Raw genomic sequence first — 19190 nt, forward strand, 5'->3', positions numbered from 1 at the left:
TATTAGAAGACAGACACAGGATTTTCCCACCCTTTGTCTCATACAGTAGGCGTGAGTAGGCTTATATTGGGGCCAGTCACGGAAGGTCAAACAAAGAAATGCATATTTGTTGTGGATATCAAAAATGTTGAATTTAGTCCCTGAGGGGGGAAAGGCATCACACTGTTAATCTCCAGAGTCATGCTGTGGTGGTTTTATTAGTGCAGTAAACTGTTCTATACCTGTAAATCTGACTTTGTTGATTTTACCTGTAGATGTTTATTGATTGTGATTGATGTTTGTTTTAGGAGGATTAAGAGATTCTCACCAGAGGCTGTTGAGATTGGCACCCTTGCCATAAATAGTTGTTTGATCTTATAAATACATTATGCATTGTCATCTTGAATAGTATGCTTTCCTTTAGAATACGTTTTTCAATACATTATTTAGAAAGGCTTCCCACTGATGGCCGACCATTGTTTTCAAGGTAATCTACTCGCATTCACGTACACCGTTTCCGTGGTCGTTGACATCTGCTTTACAGAGACGATAACACTTGCGCACGTGCACTCATTGCGCACTGGAGCAAACGCGAACAGCCACGATTTAAAGTCATCCAGAAGCATATGGCAGACATTGGATGGTCATATAAAATGTTAATACCTTCGGCTATCAGTGATAGAGAAAGAAAATCGGCCTCGAAGACAATTGCTGGAAAAATGATATGGGTAATTTTGGCACAAAGGTGATAACCATGGTGTCTTTTTAGGATTTTTTTTATTGAACTTCTCTATGTGAATTAACCTTTTTGGGCTCAACCAGCTAAACTGCAGTACCAAAAGTACTCTGAGCACAGTGGAACGCGTCCTTCCAAACCAGAACCCTGGCCCCCTGATCTACCCTCAGTTTCCTTCACCCTCTGAAACAAGAAGGGGAGAATCTATGAATGGGCTAGTTGTTGCCTTTTGCTGCCCTCTGCTGGTGGTCAGTGAGACGTTGGGTTGAATGAGCATCACTAAATCTTGCCCCTTTTTTCTGCTGTTTCTAAGTTCATTTTGCACCATACTCATTTAGCGTCAAATATTTCTGGTAGAAAGTCCTCATCCGTGCTTGAATAACATTTTTTGTGGTTAAAACTCGTAAAACAGCAGGAGATTGTTTGGAGGATACATGTGTTCTACACACCAGCCAAGTCACTCCAGATTCAATGCAATGTTCCACATTCGTCCAGGTATTCAATACTAGCCTCTAGGGGCAAAGGTGAGCACTTACCATCAAGTAGGCTCATGGCTTGCTAGTGATGGTTGATGGGTGTAAGCCGTGAGCTCCGTCTCCGAGGATCACGGGTTCAATCTCAGTGCTTGGCACTCTTATTTATTTTTTTACCCAATCCCGAGCCTTAACCCTTACCTTAATCATTTGGAATTAATGCCTTAACTTAGCGGTCGAGTTGTTTCTGTTTTAACCCTATCCAAAAATGTAACCCTTAACCAATCGGAATGAATGCCTACATATCATTTGACCCCCCACTAACACTCAGAGTGGTTTATGTTATCTAGCTGTGAGTCGGTGTGTATGGCAGTGTGCTGTCCTTGCAGCTGGGGCAGCGAGCTCCACCCCGTTCCTTACAGCAGCCACACGCACACAGAGCCACACACGGAGCCCCACCCTCACTGCAGCTCCAGCGTCATTCTGTAGTCGTCCCCTGGCTATATATCATGTGTGCTGGACACTGCTCTTTGAGTTGCATTGTTCTCCCTTGACTGTTCTGAGTGGTGACTCAGTCAAGTTTGAAAAGAGAAAGAGGAGACTGACTGTCGTTCCAGCTGTGTAGCACAACTGGAGAACATAACAAACAGGCTGCCAACTTGTGGTGAGTTTAGAATTTAAGGAGCCCCTTTCTTCTCCCATTACTCTCTCTTTCTCTCAGCTGGGAAATAAGTTTTCTTTTTTTGTTAGGTTTTTGCAGATACAATTGGAAGTCGAGTTTAACGAAGGCTGTTCATTTAGTTTTGGTTTGCCGACGGTATCCTTCTCTCAGAGGATGAAAAGTCATGAAGTTCTTTAATGATGTAAACGTCTTTCGTGGCTGTGAGCTCGCCTTTTTTATTCGCTGAATCTGTGGTTCCTTCCCTTAGTTTCGCCAAGGTGTGTAATGGTGTGTATGACCCTGCTTAAAGACTGTGTTGTGGTATACATGATAGCTATGATGTATGGTATGACCCAGTCCCCTGTGATTAGACTGTGTTGATACATGACACAAAGGGATGTGGAGAATGATACGGTGGACAGAGGGATGTGGTAAAATGTATGCCAAACAAAAAAAACAATGATTGCTAAGTTAAACAAACAATACAAGTCTGTGCACAAGGGTGACTTTGAACCATTTCCACTGAACATTTTTTTTTACAAAAGCACGTTTTCTTTGAACAATGCAGATGCAAAGTTTGGTAACGGAATGACGCGTCAACGGCACAAACCGTCGTTCTGTTTCCAAACTTTGCATCTGCACTGCTCTTCAAGTAAATATTTTTGTAAAATGTTCTGTTGACGTTAAATTTGCCCTTGTGCATAGGTTCATTTTCCATCTAAAAGGACCCATGAGCACCAACATGTGAAGTTCATAGGCGCTTGTCAAATCTGGAGTCAAACGAAAGCTAAGAGTCTGTTTTTTGAGAAATTTAAGGCATACACTACCGGTCAAAAGTTTTAGAACACCTACTGCACTTGTTAAAGGGTTTTTCTTTATTTTTACTATTTTCTACCTTGTAGAATAATAGTGAAGACATCAACACTATGATAACGCATATGGAATCATGTAGTAACCATTTTAAGTTTTAAACAATTCAAAATATATTTCAGATTCTTGAAATAGCCACCCTTTGCCTTGATGACAGATTTGCACACTTTTGGCATTTTCTCAATCAGCTTCATGAGCTGATTCAATTAACAGGTGTGCCTTGTTAAAAGTTAATTTGTGGAATTTCTTTCCTCCTTAATGCGTTTGAGCCAATCAGTTGTGTTGTCACAAGGTAGGGGTGGTATACAGAAGTTAGCCCTATTTTGGTAAAAGACCAAGTCCATATTATGTCAAGAACAGCTCAAATAAGCAGGTGTTCTAAAACTTTTGACCGGTAGTGTGTATATATACATTTGTCAACCATTTGTATATCCTAAATATTAGAGAAATGCAAAGGCTTTTCAAACAGATGAAAAAGGGGTCTTTTTTAGAAAACATCAACCAAAAAAATCTAAAGGTTTTAGAAATTCATCAAGACACAAATGTTGAAGTAAAAGACCCCTGCCAACTAATATCAACACTTATACATTATTAAGTGATTAATATGTGAAATTCTGTTACCAAATTGTTTACAACATTTCAGAAAATCAGTAACAGGATTACTGCAATTGAATTGGCTACAATTCACAGTTGGGTCACCTGCTACAGTCCTCCCTTCCACTGGCATACTGTTACGTTCAACTCATAACTGTTCTTTCTCTTTCTGTCGTCTGGACAACCCCTCCCTTTCTCTCTCTCGTTAAAATATCACCTATCCTGGCTCTTACTGACATCTACCATAACACCTACCCTCAGGACACGAGTCAGGGAAGATCGTTTGTCTTCACAGAGATGTTCCATATCCAATCGTTGTCAGCCGGTAACGTGACACCAACACTCTCCTTTTAACTCCTCTGATCTGACGAGACCCTGTTACAAGGGGCTGCCTCAATTTACTGCTTTGTTATAAAGAGAGTTAGTTTAGAGATGTAAGGAAGCCCTGATGCTATTGTTAAGTAGTTTCTATTGGGATTCCCCCTGTCAGGACATGCACAGGGCATTTGCAACCCATCCTTACTGGCCTACAGTTTGTCTGAGTGTCAGAACAAAGGTGCCATGTTATGGCTTTCCCTCTACTCTCTGACTGACAAGCATCAGACTGTTGTATACTAAACAAAGTATTTAGCATGATCTTGACTGGGAAATATAACCCTGAATGTTACATTCACAAGAGCATAATGTAAGAAGTGAAGACTATCTAGACATTTCTTTGTTTAATACATTTTAGCAGACACTCTTATCCAGAGGGACATACAGTCCAGACATACTGGTCCCCTGTGGGGATCGAACTCACAACCCTGGCATTGCAAGTGCCATTCTCCACTAACAGCCACATGGGACCATATAGTACAGTACCAGTCAAAAGTTTGGACACGCTCATTCAAGGGTTTTTCTTTACTTTTTACTATTTTCTACATTGTAGAATAATAGTGAAGACATCAAAACTATGGCACAACACATATGGAATAAACATATCAAAATATGTTTGAGATTCTTCAAAGTAGCCACCCTTTGCCTTGACAGTTTTGCATACTGTTGGCATTCTCTCAACCAGCTTCATGAGGAATGTTTTTCCAACAGACTTGAAGGAGTTCCCACACATGCTGAGCACTTGATGGCTGCTTTTCCTTCACTCTGCGGTCCAATTTATCTCAATTGAGTTGAGGTCGGGGGATTCTGAAGGCCAGGTCTTCTGATGCAGCATTCCATCACCCTCATTCTTGGTCAAATAGCCCTTACACAGCCTGGAGGTGTGTTGGGTCATTGTCCAGTTGAAAAACAAATGATAGTCCCACTAAGGGCAAAACAGATGGGATGGCGTATCACTGCTGGTTAAGTGTGCCTTGAATTCAAAATAAATCACGACAGTTTCACCAAGCAAAGCACCATCACACCACCTCCGTGCTTCACGGTGGCAACTACACATGCGGAGCTCATCCGTTAACATACTCTGCGTCTCAAATTTGGACTCATCAGACTAAAGGACAGGTTTCCCGACGGCCTATGTCCATTGCTCGTGTTTCTTAGCCCAAGCAAGTCTAGTATCATTGTTATTGTTATTATTATTGGTGTCCTTTACTAGTGGTTTCTTTGCAGCAGTTCGACCATGAAGACCTGATTCACACAGTCTCCTCTGAACAGTTGTTGAGATATGTCTGTTACTTGAACTCTGAATTTATTTGGCCTGCATTTTCTCAGGCGGGTTACTCTATAATAAAGGTATTCTCTACAGCCGAGGTAACTCTGGATTTTCCTTTCCTGTGGTGGTCCTCATGAGAGCCAGTTTCATCGTAGCGCTTGATGGTTTTTGCAACTGCACTTGAATAAACTTTCAAAGTTCTTGGCATTTTCCGCATTGACTGACCTTCATGTCTTAAAGTAATGATGGACTGGCGTTTTATTATTTGAGCTGTTCTTGCCATAATATGGATTTAGCCTTATTTGGTCAAATATCATCTTCTGTATTCCATCCATACCTTGTCACAACACAACTGATTAGCTCAAACGCATTAAGAAGGAAAGAAATTCCACAAATTAACTTTTATCAAGGCACACCTGTTAATTGAAATGCATTCCAGGTGACTACCTCAAGAAGCTTGTTGAGAGAAAGCCAAAGCTGTCATCAAGGCAAAGGGTGGCTAAGTTGAAGAATCTCAAATATAAGATATATTTTGATTTGTTTAACACCTTTTTTTTTGTTGGTTACTACATGATTCCATGTGTTATTTCATGATGTTGATTTCTTCACTATTATTCTACAATGTAGAAACTAGTAAAAATAAAGAACCCTGGCGTGTCAACTTTTGACTGGTACTGTATACTAGCTATGATGTAGGACATGTTGTTTTGAACAGAAACATGCACACCATGCCAAATAAGCACTGGGGGTCATGAGATATAATGTGGTCAGACCACAATGGACTGGTTATAAGAAGCATGCAGTGGCGATCTGTCTGTGATCTAACAGTACTATGCCTCTCACTGGGCCACAGCCTATTCATTCATTCCTCAACTCAACTGTTGAAAAGAAAAGCACTGCGTCCCAAATGGCACCGTATTCCCTATATAGTGTGTTATTTTTGACCCGGAGCCTTATGAGGCATTATAGGGTCCCATTTGGGACGCAGCTGGATTTCAGGCTGTTTCTGACCTCATTGCATCATGTCATTTAAGCAAATCAATGAATGGTTCCCTTTTCTGGACAGTTGAGCCAGTCAGTCACACAGTACCATACCACGAGAAGGAGACAAGTCAGCCTACAGTATTGGTAGTCACAACACAGGACTGTTCGGGAGGGTTTTGAATTATCAAGGTCCTCACGATACAATATTATTACGATACTTAGGTGCCGATATATGTATTGCGATGCTCACAATTCTATATGTATTGCGATTCGATGATCCAGACATATTGCTCACCATATGTCTGCTGCAGAGGTACAAGAGAGCCATGAGAACACATTTTGATCAGTCATGGAAGTAAAAGTGCTGAAAACAAATTGGCTCCCTGTTTAGAAAGATGGAGAAGGGGTTTTGTCAATACAATATATCATCAAAACTAATATAACTTTTTTTTCACCCATCACTGCTGTTTGTGGCAAACTATTAGCATGCGAACCCCTTGAAATTCCCCCCTTTTTTTAAATGAAAAGTAACAGATTAATCTTTTCTGAGTTTAGATCTAAGGTTGTGGTAAAGTGTAGACACATTTGCATACACACAAGGGAGTGGTGTGAGGGATGAATACCCTTTCTAAGTGAATTCATAAGATTTCATAAACAGATTTGAATATTTTCAGATCTATTTATGTCCTCTTTATACTTTATCTAGTTGTAGGGTTGGTAAATTTCAATTCAGGAATTTAAAACCGATTTAATTGGAATGGAATTTCCCCAATCACGTGTTTAAATCACCCCTTAAATGTGTCTGCATGCTTTGTGGTTGGGGTGAATTCCATTTTAACTTTGTCAATTCAGTTGACTGCCTGTGTGTTTGTACTTGAAGCCTGTAGTCTGATGAGACAGTTAGGGCATATAATGGGATAGTGTTTATTTCTCTGTTCTGACTGATGACAGTAATAGCCTCATTCGAGTGCTCACAACAACAACCCCTGTCATGTGATGTATCAGGCTAAAGAGGACATACTGTAGGAACCACAGCAAACTGCATGAAATATTAAATCGAAGAGCATTTTCAGTTTTGAGCTACAGTTTGAATCCGAGTTCGATTTATTTGATACATTCAACGTTTATTGGACAAAAATGATCAAGTTAAATCCATCTATGATTATCACGAAGCATCACTTGTGTGTACCAATCATCATATTACTTTCGCTTTGGTCTTCTAACATACCAGAGTAAACAATAGCCGCTCTAACTGCCATGTGAATAGACTATATTCAGTAGCCTATATCCCCCTAATCTACATTGGATGAGCTCATAAATGCGCTGCTACTCACAATTTTTCAAAGATACAATTTTATATATTTGTCACATGCTTCATAAACAACCGGCGTAGACCGACGGTGAAATGCTTACTTGTGTCCTTTTTCAACAATGCAGAGCTAAAGATTGAAGCAATTATATTTAAAAAATAGTGATCTGAGGAATAAATACACAGTGAATAACAATAACGAATAAAAATAACACAGCTATATACAGAGTACCAGTACAAAGTCGATGTGCAGGGGTATGAGGTAATTGAGGTAGCTATGTACATATAGGTAGGGGTAAAGTGACTAGGCAACAGGATAGATAATAGACTTAGCTGTAGCAGCAACGTATGTGGTGAGTGTGAAAGTGTGTGTGTGGCGTCAGGGTGCACATGTTATGTGCGTGTGAGCATACAGAATGTAGTGAGTGTGTGGGTAGAGTCCTTTTGTGTGTGCATAGTCGGTGCAAGAGAGTTAGTTGGGGAAAAAAGGGTTGATGCAGGTAGTCCAGGTAGCCATTTGATTAGCAGTCTTGTTTAGCGTTCGGAAAGTATTCAGACCACTTACCTTTTTCCACATTTGGTTACTTTAGACTCATTCTAAAATTGATTAAATATTTATTTTCTCATCCATCTGCACACAATACCTCATAATGATGAAGTCAGATTTCTAGAAATGTTTGCAAATGTATTCAAATAAAAACCTTATTTACACAAGTATTCAGACCCTTTATTATGAGACTCGAAATTGAGCTCAGGTCTATCCTGTTTCCATTGATCATCTGCAGCATTGAAGGTCCCCAAGAAAACAATGGCCTCCATCATTCTTAAATGGAAGAAGTTTGGACCACCAAGACTCTTCCTAGAGCTGGCCGCCCAGCCAAATTGGTCAGGGAGGTGACCAAGAACCCATTGGTCACTCTGCCAGAGTTCCTCTGTGGAGATGAGAGAACCTTCCAGAAGGACAACCATCTCTGCAGCACTCTACCAATCAGGCCTTTATGGTAGAGTGGCCAGACGGAAGCCACTCCTCAGTAAAAGGCACATGACAGCCCGCTTGGAGTTTGCCAAAGGGCACCTAAAAGTCTCTGACCATGAGAAACAAGATTCTCTGGTCTGATGTAACCAAGATTGAACTCTTTGGCCTGAATGCCAAGTGTCACGTCTGGGGGAAACACAGCACCATCCCTGCCGTGAAGCATGGTGGCAGCTGTGGGGATGTTTTTCAGCAGCAGGGACTGGGTTACTAGTCAGAATCGAGGGAAAGGGGAACGGAGCAAAGTACAGAGATCCTTGAGGAAAACCTACTCCAATGCATTCAGGATCTCAGACTGGTGCGAAGTTGAACCCGATCTAACATCTCTGGAGAGACCTGAAAAAAGCTGTGCAGCAACGCTCTCCATCCAACCTGACAGAGCTTGGGAGGATCTGCAGAGAAGAATGGGGGGAAACTCCACAAATATTTTATTATTTTAAGAATGTGAAATGTCAGAATAATAGTAGTGATTTATTTAACCTTTTATTTCTTTCATCACATTCCCAGGGGGTCAGAAGTTTACATACACTCAATTAGTATTTGGTAGCATTGCCTTTAAATTGTTTAACTCGGGTCAAACATTTTGGGTATCCTTCCACAAGCTTCCCACAATAAGTTGGGTTAATTTTGGCCCATTCCACCTGACAGAGCTGGTGTAACTGAGTCAGGTTTGTAGGCCTTCTTGCTTGCACACGCTTTATCAGTTCCGCCCACAAATTTTCCATGAGGTCAGGGCTTTGTGGGGGCCACTCCAATACCTTGACTTTGTTGTCCTTAAGCCATTATGCCACAACTTTGGAAGTATGCTTGAGGTCATTGTCCATTTGGAAGACCCATTTGCGCCCAAGCTTTAACTCCCTGACTGATGTTGCTTCAATATATCCACATAATTTTCCGTCTTCATGATTCCATCTATTTTGTGAAGTGCACCAGTCCCTCTTGCAGTAAAGCACTCCCACAACATGATGCTGCCATCCCCGTGCTTCACGGTCGGGATGGTGTTCTTCGGCTTGCAAGCCTCCCCCGTTTTCCTCCAAACATAACGATGGTCATTCTGGTCAAACAGTTCTATTTTTGTTTCATCATACCAGAGGACATTTCTCCCAAAAGTACGATCTTTGTCCCCATGTGCAGTTGCAAACTGCACATTTTTTATGGCATGTTTGGAGCAGTGGTCTCTTCCTTGCTAAGCGGCCTTTCAGGTTATGTCGATATAAGACTCGTTTTACTGTGGATATAGATATAGAACTTTTCTGACTTTTTGAATTTTCTGACTTCTGGGATTGATTTGCACTTTTCACGCCCAAGTACGTTCATCTGTAGGAGACAGAACGCGTCTCCTTCCTGAGTGGTATGATGGCTGCGTGGTCTCATGGTGTTTATACTTGCGTACGATTGTTTGTACAGATGAATGTGGTACCAACCTTCAGACGTTTGGAAATTGCTCCCAAGAATGAACCAGACTTGTGGAGGTCTAAATTTTTTTTTTCTGAGGTCTTGGCTGATTTTCTTTTGACTTACCCATGATGTCAAGCAAACATAGGCACTGAGTTTGAAGGTAGGTCTGGAAATACATCCACAGGTTCACCTCCAATTGACTCAGGATAATTGACATCATTTATCAGAAGCTTCTAAAACCATGGAATTTTCCAAGGTGGTTAAAGGCACAGTCAACTTAGTGTATGTAAACTTCTGACCCAGTGGAACTGTGATAGTGAAATAATTTGTCTGTAAACAATTGTTTGAAAAATTACTTGTCATGCACAAAGTAGATGTCCTAAACGACATGCCAAAACTATAGTTTGTTAACAAAACATTTGTGGAGTGGTTGAAAAACGAGTTTTAATGACTCCAACCTAAGTGTACGTAAACTTCCGACTTCAACTGTATTAAGGGAATAGGGTGCCATTTGGAAGAAGTGGTCGTATCAATATGGGGATATCAAAATGTGATTCAGCAGCATAGTCTCACTCAATGATGCCATCTCCTAGTCCCTGTTATGCAGTGTAAGCGTAAAGATAGAATACAATGCCAATTTGATTACAAAGACATTGACACATTGTTATTACACTGAACAAAAATGTAAACGCAACATGCAACAATTTGTACGATTTTATTGAATCGTAGTTAGTATGGAAAGTCAGTTGAAATAAATTCAACAGGCCCTAATATATGGATTTCACATGACTGGGAATACAAATATGCATCTGTTGGTCACTGGTCACTAGGTGCTATCTGATAAATGCGCATCTTATGCATATTTTCTTCTGTTATAGTGAAGCCATTAAAACTATGAAATATCACACATGGAATCATGTAGTAACCAACAAAGTGTTAAACAAATCTAAATATATTTGAGATTCTTCAAAGTAGCCACCATTTGCCTTGATGACAGCATTGCACACTCTTGGCATTCTCTCAACCAGCTTCATGAGGTAGTCACCTGGAATGCGTTTTAATTCATTAACAGGTGTGCCTTGTTTAAAAGTTATTTGTGGAATTTCTTTCCTTAATACATTTTGAGCTAATCAGTTGTGTTGTCTTAAGGTAGGGGTGGTATACAGAAGATAGACCTATTTGGTAAAATCCCAAGTCCATATTATGGCAAGAACAGCTCAAATAAGGAAAGAGAAACGACAGTCCATTACTTTAAGACATGAAGGTCAGTCAATCCGGAAATGTCAAGAACTTTGAAAGTTTCTTTGAGGTGCAGTTGTGAAAATCATCAAGCGCTATGATGAAACAGGCTCTCACGAGGACCGCTACAGGAAAGAAAGACCCAGAGTTACCTCTGCTGCAGAGGATAAGTTCAAAAGAGTTACCAGTCTCAGAAACTGAGTTCAAGTAACAGACACATCTCAACATCAACTGTTCAGAGGAGACTGCGTGAATCAGGCCTTCATGGTCAAATTGCTGTAAAGAAACCACTACTAAAGGACACCTATAAGAAGAAGAGACTTGCTTGGGCCAAGAAACACGAGCAATGGACATTAGACCGGTGGAAATCTGTCCTTTTGGTCTGATGAGTCAAAATGTGAGATTTTTGGTTCAAACCGCCATGTCTTGGTGAGACGCATAGTATACTACTAAAGGACTGAAAAACAGCTTCTATCTCAAGGCCATCAGACTGTTAAACAGCCACCACTAACATTGAGTGGCTGCTGCCAACACACTGACTCAACTCCAGCCACTTTAATAATGGGAATTGATGGGAAATGATGTAAAATATATCACTAGCCACTTTAAACAATGCTACCTAATATAATGTTTACATACCCTACATTATTCATCTCATATGTATACGTATATACTGTACTCTATATCATCTACTGCATCTTTATATAATACATGTATCACTAGCCACTCTAACTATGCCACTTTGTTTACATACTCATCTCATATGTATATACTGTACTCGATACCATCTACTGTATCTAGCCTATGCCTCTCTGTACCATCACTCATTCATATATCTTTATGTACATATTCTTTATCCCCTTACACTTGTGTGTATAAGACAGTAGTTTTGGAATTGTTAGTTAGATTACTTGTTGGTTATTACTGCATTGTCGGAACTAGAAGCACAAGCATTTCGCTACACTCGCATTAACATCTGCTAACCATGTGTATGTGACAAATAAAATTTGATTTTGATTTGATTTATACACGGATGATCTCCCCATGTGTGGTTCCCACCATAAAGCATGGAGGTGTGATGGTGTGGGGGTGCTTTGCTGGTGACACTGTCAGTGATCTATTTAGAATTCAAGGCACACTTAACAGGATACCACAGGATTCTGTAGCGATATCCCATCTGTTTTGCATTTATTGGGACTATAATTTGTTTTTCAACTGGACAATGGTCCAACACACCTCCAGGCTGTGTAAGGGCTATTTGACCAAGAAGGAGAGTGATGGAGTGCTGCATTAGATTACCTGGCCTCCACAATCACCCGACCTCAACCCAATTGAGATGGTTTGGGATGAGCTGGACTGTAGAGTGAAGGAAAAGCAGCCAACAGGTGCTCAGCATATGTGGGAACTCCTTCAAGACTGTTGGAAAAGCATTCCTCATGAAGCTGGTTGAGAGAATGCCAAGAGTATGCAAAGCTGTCAAGGCAAAGGGTGGATACTTTTAAGAATCTCAAATAACACTACTTGTTTGGTTACTATATGATTACATATGTGTTATTTCATAGTTTTTATGTCTTCACTATTATTCTACAGTGTAGATTAAATTGTTTTTTTCTCATCAATCTGCACACAATACCTCCATAATGACAAAGCAAATATAGATTTCTAGAAATGTTTGCAAATGTATACTTATAAAAACCATCGTTGCTGCACAGCTATTTTCAGGTCTCTCCAGAGATGTTTGATTGGGTTCAAGTCCGGGCTCTGGCTGGGCCACTCAAGTACATTCAGAGACAGAGTGTCCGGAAGACACTCCTGCATTGTCTTGGCTGTGTGCTTAGGGTAGTTGGAAGGTGAAACTTTGCCCCAGGTCCTGAGCACTCCGGAGCAGGTTTTCATCAAGAATCTCTCTGTACTTTGCTCCGTTCATCTTTCCCTCGATCCTGACTAGTCTCCCAGTCCCTGCTGCTGAAAAACATCCCCACAGCATGATGCTGCCACCACCATTCTTCACTGTAGGAATGGTGCCAGTTTTCCTCCAGAAGTGACACTTGGCATTCAGGCCAAAGAGTTCAATCCTGGTTTCACCAGAGAATCTTGTTTCCCATGGTATGAGAGTCTTAGGTGCCAACTTCAAGCGGTTGTCATGTGCCTGTTACTGAGGAGTGGCTTCTGTCTGGCCACTCTAGCATGAAGGCCTGATTGGTGGACTGCTGCAGAGATGGCTGTCCTTCTGGAAGGTTTTTCCATCTCCACGAAGTAACTCTAGAACTCTGTCAGTTTGGCCAGGCTGCCAGCTCTAGGAAGAGTCTTGTGGTTCCAAACTACTTCTATTTTAAGAATGATGGAGGCCTCTGTGTTCAGACCTTCAATACTGTAGCAAGTTTTTGGGACCATTCTCCAGATCTGTGCCTCAACACAATCCTGTCTCGGAGGTCTACGTACAATTCATTTGACCTTGGTTTTTGCTCTGACATGCACTGTCAACTGTGGAACCTTACGTATACTGGTGTATGTGCCTTCCCAAATCATGCCCAATCAAATTGAATTTACCATGGGTGGACTCCAAGTTGTAGAAACATCTAAAGGATGATCAATGGAAACAGGATGCACCTGAGCTTATTTTATAGTCTCATAGCAAAGAGTCTGAATAATTATTGGGGAGAAAAAGGGGGTATAAATATATTTTACCACTTTTTTTTCTCCCCAATTTCGTGATTTATGATCTTTTCTCATCACTGCAACTCCCCAACGTGCTCGAAAGGCAAAGGTCAAGCCAGCTGCGCCAATGTGTTGGAGGAAACACCGTTCAACTAATGACCAAAGTCATCCTAGAGGCGACCGGCTCCCCACAAGGAGTCGCTAGAGCGCGATGAGCCATGTAAAGCCCCCCCTAGCCAAACCCTCCACTAACCCGGACGACGCCGGGCCAATTGTGTGCCGCCCTATGGGACTCCCCTAATGACACAGCCTTGGATTGAACCTCAGGCTGTAGTGACGCCGCAACACTGCGATGCAGTGCCTTAGACCGCTGCATCACTCGTGAGGCCTAGCCTAAATATTTTTGTTTTGTTAACTCCAGGACCTGACTTGTCGGGAGTAGATTGTGAATAAATATATTTTTGTATCTTTCTATTTGTAAAAAACAATCTTTAGCGCATTTTTCAGAGTAAAATGTTATGTAGAACACAAAATTTACAACATATCAAGAATTCCGTCTGGGAAGGTCCGGAGAATATATCTACGGAGGATAACCACACAAAATTTGGTGAATGCAGATGCTTCTGAAGCTGAGAAAAATGAGTTGGTGTTTGGGAAGTCTGACTTTTGGGATGCCAAAAGCCTATTTAGACCCAATCAACATGTCTTCAAAGTAGGTTACTAAATGTAGTCCACTTTTTAACATTCTCTGTGAAATGGGCTTTGAAGTTATGTGGAATTCAATGTAGTGAGCTTTGAAATTATTGATGTTTCCATTTTAAAGTGGTTAAAAGTCATAAAAATGGTGATGACGGTAGTATGGTAAATGAAAGAAAATAAACTCAGCAAAAAAAGAAACGTCCTCTGACTGTCAACTGCGTTTATTTTCAGCAAACTTAACATGTGTAAATATTTTTATGGACATAACAAGATTCAACAATTGAGACATAAACTGAACAAGTTCCACAGACATGTAACTAACAGAAATTGAATAATGTGTCCCTGAACAAAGGGGGGGGGGGTCAAAATCAAAAGTAACAGTCAGTATGGGATTGAGATCCGGGCTCTTCGCTGGCCGTGGCAGAACACTGACATTCCTGTCTTGCAGGAAATCACGCACAGAACTAGCAGTATGGCTGGTGGCATTGTCATGCTAGAGGGTCATGTCAGGAGGAGCCTGCAGCAAGGGTACCACATGAGGGAGGAGGATGTCTTCCCTGTAACGCACAGTGTTGAGATTGCCTGCAATGACAACAAGATCAGTCCGATGATGCTGTGACACCCCAGACCACGACGGACCCTCCACCTCCAAATCGATCCAGCTCCACAGTACAGGCCTCGGTGTAATGCTCATTCCTTCGAAGGTAAACGCGAATCCGACCATCACCCCTGGTGAGACAAAACCACGACTCGTTAGTGAAGAGCACTTTTTGCCAGTTCTGTCTCGTCCAGCAACGGATGGTTAATGCCCATAGGTGACGTTGTTGCCGGTGATGTTTGGTGAGGACCTGCCTTACATCAGGCCTACAAGCCCTCAGTCCAGCCTCTCTCAGCCTATTGTGGACAGTCTGAACACTGATGGAGGGATTGTGCATCTCGGGCAGTTGTTGCTGCCATCCTGTACCTGTCCCGCAGGTGTGATGTTCGGCAGTACCGATCCTGTACAGGTGTTGTTATACGTGGTCTGCCACTGCGAGGATGATCAGCTGTCCGTCCTGTCTCCCTGTAGCGCTGTCTTAGGCATCTCACAGTACGGACATTGCATTTTATTTCCCTGGCCACTTCTGCAGTCCTCATGCCTCCTTGCTGCAGCATGCCTATGGCACTTTCATGGAGATGAGCAGGGACATCCTGGGCATCCTTCTTTTGGTGTTTTTCAGAGTCCGTAGAAAAGCCTCTAGTGTCCTAAGTTTTCATAGCTGTGACTTTACAGCTTACAGACGTAAGCAATTAAAGGGTTTCAACACCGTTCCACAGGTGCATGTTCATTAATTGTTTATGGTTCATTGAACAAGCATGGGAAATGGTGTTTAAACCCTTTACAATGAAGATCTGTGAAGTTATGTGGATTTTTACGAATTATCTTTGAAAGACAGGGTCCTGAAAAAGGGACGTTCATTTTTTTGCTGAGTTTATAACTTTCATTAAGTTGTTTTCATTGTTAGGTTTACTTTTTGAAAATACTAATGTTAATGGAACAAAATATCAAGAAATCAAAAAATTGATAGGTAGATGCATAAATGTAATTTCAGCCTTTGGTGCCTGGCCTTAAATGATTTCAGCCTGGCTCTGTAGGACAGTGAACCGATATCACTATATTATTAATTTTATACATTTATTTTGGGAGATAAATCCTTAGCAATACTTTGAAGACATTTGCAGGAGATGAGTCTGCAAAAGTCCAGACATTTTTTCCCACCTTTTTCTTCAGCCAATACAACAAAGGGCACTAAGGGACACAATAGTCGGAAGTCTCTGCAGAGTCATGTGTAGGCCTGGAGGTCCTGGGTTTCTGTCAAGGAAAAGGCGCTGTTCCTACTGTTCCTGATAATTTATGGTACACTGAGCTGTGTCTATGATACCACAGTGACTCAAGTTGATCCTGTTGACTGTGGTGAGGTCAAAGAGAACTGTAGCTGCGTCACAATGCTTCTCCCCCCTCGCTATGCCTCTGGGGTCACAGCTGAGGAGGTCTAGAGAGTGTAGGGGTCATGGGCAACTGGGGAGAGGCAAGGACAGTAGCTCAAAGAGACACACCATTCGGTCTGGCCCTGGTCACAAACACACTTTGCTGGTTCTCTACCACTGCACATTCCTATGGCTTCCGTAAAAAAAAAACTATGGTCAGTTTACTTGTCTTCTGTTTTTCTGTTGTACTGTATGCACTGAATGTGAGTCTAATGTAATGTGATTGCTTATGCTGACTCTCCGTAACATGCAGATCCTTACTATGTGGTGAGGTAGGACTTCCTCGCTGTTCTTACGGCTATGTCTTCTCTGTTTTAGGATGGCTCGTTGGGAACCTTTGAGGACTTGGCTCAGGAGTACTCAGAGTATTACAGCACTTCTCTCACTGAAGTCCAAGACAGAATGGAGGAGATCTGCAAACGCAAACTTGTACAAGTTGCAGAGTCAGAGATGGTACGATCATATATTACATGTTCAGTGTGATACAGAATACAATGTTTTTTTCCATCTGTGGATACCCACTTTGCACAGACTTCGTTCTAATTAAAATGATGTGGAGGAAGCCTTTAGAAATGTGGTTTTCATTTAAATCCTCTAATATGTGTGTGAGTTTAGGGTGACATCTTACAATTTTGTCCATTTCATTTATCAAGATATTTATGTTTTGAAATGCTGATTGACTCAGATGTTGTCATTCCTTAATTTGCCTCTGTGCGTTTCAGGAAAAGGTTGACTTCGTGCCCACATCACTGCAGCTTCCCTCACAGATCCAGGTGACGGACTCCTATTCTCCCTATTGGTTTTGACCCTATTGTATGTTCACCCTCTGGGAGGAGGGATTTCCTCAGCCCTGGTCCTGCAGACATAAGAGCTGCGATGAACCAGATCACAGCCCTGTCATTATGGCATTATAACATCTTGGTTTTCCTTGATCACAAATTCCCGTTTCACTGTCTGTAATGGAAACTCTGTGGCCTTGTTATTTGTAATGCATACTGTTAATATGTGTCCGGAAATAACATTTTTTTTAAATGCACCCGAGGAATGTGCACTGTAGCCTTTTTGTGGCCAATGAGATGCACATTAAGAGTTCCAAACCAAATGCCTGCCAGTAAGCTAGACTGTGGTTCCTCAAAGTTTGTCAGTTTCCATTGCCTTCCTGCCTGTCTGACTGTCTGCCTGCCTGCCTGCCTGCCTGCCTGTCTGACTGCAGTGTTCTGTTCTCTACAGGATTCGCTAGGGCTGAGCAGCAGTAGCACTGTGTCCACTCCCGAGACAGAGAGAAGGTAAGACCGTAGAGATACTGAAGTAGTCGTCAACGGTATTGTCTCCCCTTTGTGTTTAGTGTACCGTGTGTTATATTGTGACGTCCTCATGCTGTATGTAGTTGAATTGGTGTTGTCGATCAGAGACGTAGGAAAGTCATAGCAGTCCCATACATTGTCTTCATGTCCTAGTGAAATGAGTTATGTCTTTCTATAAATTGACAAACTCCTGGGAGGTATTTTGGCGACTCTACAGAAGTGGTGTAAATTGCTGACCCACCCCAAAGAAACTAAAATGGTTAAGTCTCCAAACGTACTTCATGATCTATGTTCTAATTAATTCCAAGGCAAAAATAAACATGTTTTTTTAATCAATATAGCACAAAGTCATTGTTTTATACACCTATTTATATTGAGGTGGAGGTCCCAACCCTGGATTCCTAAACACAATTCATGATTTTAGATGTACAATGAATTACACTTATTTCAGTAGACCATCTTGAATTGTTATATTATTACATTTGAAAGAAAACTGACCTAATAATTAGTTTTGTATATTTTTAAGCATGTAAAAAAAAAAAATTCAAACATATGCTGTCCTACCTTTTTGATGGCACTACCGAAACACAGCCATTAAAAGACTGCAGAATGAATGTGCCTTAAGCCACACCCATACACATATCACCTGGTGATATACACCCCTCTCCAGCATGGCCACATGGTGAGTAGTCTTATCTGCAAACATTGTGGAGAAAATTTGTGAGTTGCTACATCTTCATGTCTCTTTGAGGTGTCCCCACCGAACATCTAATATTTCAAGAAATATGTCAAGTACGGTTTTGAGACAAAATATATGTTTGCTGGGATGTACATCTGATACATTAAAGCTCGCCAGGCATATGCTCGCTATGGGGATTCATTAAATGGATGCTTCAGGATTTTGGCAATGAAGCTCTTTTTATTTAAGAAACGTGTTGGAAATTCCAAATGGTTTGCATAGTCAACTTACACACAGCACTGACACACACACACTTACCCCACCAGACATGCCACCAGGGGTCTTTTCACAGTCCCCAGGCCCAGAACACATTCAAGGAAACGTACAGTTTTATACAAAGCCATGAGTACATGGAACTCCATTACATATTTTATAGCAAAGTGAACAGCACACCTGGTTTTATAAAATAAAGCAACACTTCACGGCACAGCGCCTCTCCCCCATGTGACCTACTTGTGTGTATGTACTGATGTGTGTTAACTCATAGATGCACGCACACACACACACTACATCTTAATGTTTTTAAATGTATGCAAATGGTCAAGTCTTTTGTCTAATGTATTTTGGTGATATGTCTGACCCCAGTAAGACTAGCTGTCGCTAATGGGGATCCTAATAAATCAAAATCCAATCTCTATCCCCTGAGTCAGATGAACTCGTGGATACCATTTTTATGTCTCTGCGTCCAGTTTGAAGGAAGTTGCTTGTTTTTTAAAATTTTATTAGGCACCTGGGAATTTAACCGCAAAATGTATTTTCATGTGTACCATGTCATTTTTTAAAAATATTTTTTTTATTTCACCTTTATTTCACCAGGTAGGCTAGTTGAGAACAAGTTCTC

The 19190-nt window shown here is 41.3% G+C and overlaps 1 protein-coding gene across 4 annotated transcripts in view; it reads left to right on the forward strand.

The window, feature by feature from the left end:
- The window catches only part of LOC112261518 (SAM and SH3 domain-containing protein 1), an 81196-nt gene that overhangs the window by 43503 nt on the left and 18503 nt on the right, over nt 1-19190 (forward strand). For 3 of the 4 annotated variants that reach the window (XM_042329835.1, XM_042329836.1, XM_042329837.1), the window contains exons 2-4: nt 16625-16759; nt 17029-17079; nt 17537-17592. In XM_042329835.1, coding sequence (XP_042185769.1) covers nt 16625-16759; nt 17029-17079; nt 17537-17592 — 242 coding nt within the window. Of the gene's footprint in view, nt 1-1699; nt 1853-16624; nt 16760-17028; nt 17080-17536; nt 17593-19190 lie in introns of those variants that run through there. The other variant, XM_042329838.1, reaches the window with a different exon arrangement.

This window comes from Oncorhynchus tshawytscha, linkage group LG11 (assembly GCF_018296145.1).
Source record: "Oncorhynchus tshawytscha isolate Ot180627B linkage group LG11, Otsh_v2.0, whole genome shotgun sequence".
Lineage (NCBI taxonomy): Eukaryota > Metazoa > Chordata > Actinopteri > Salmoniformes > Salmonidae > Oncorhynchus > Oncorhynchus tshawytscha.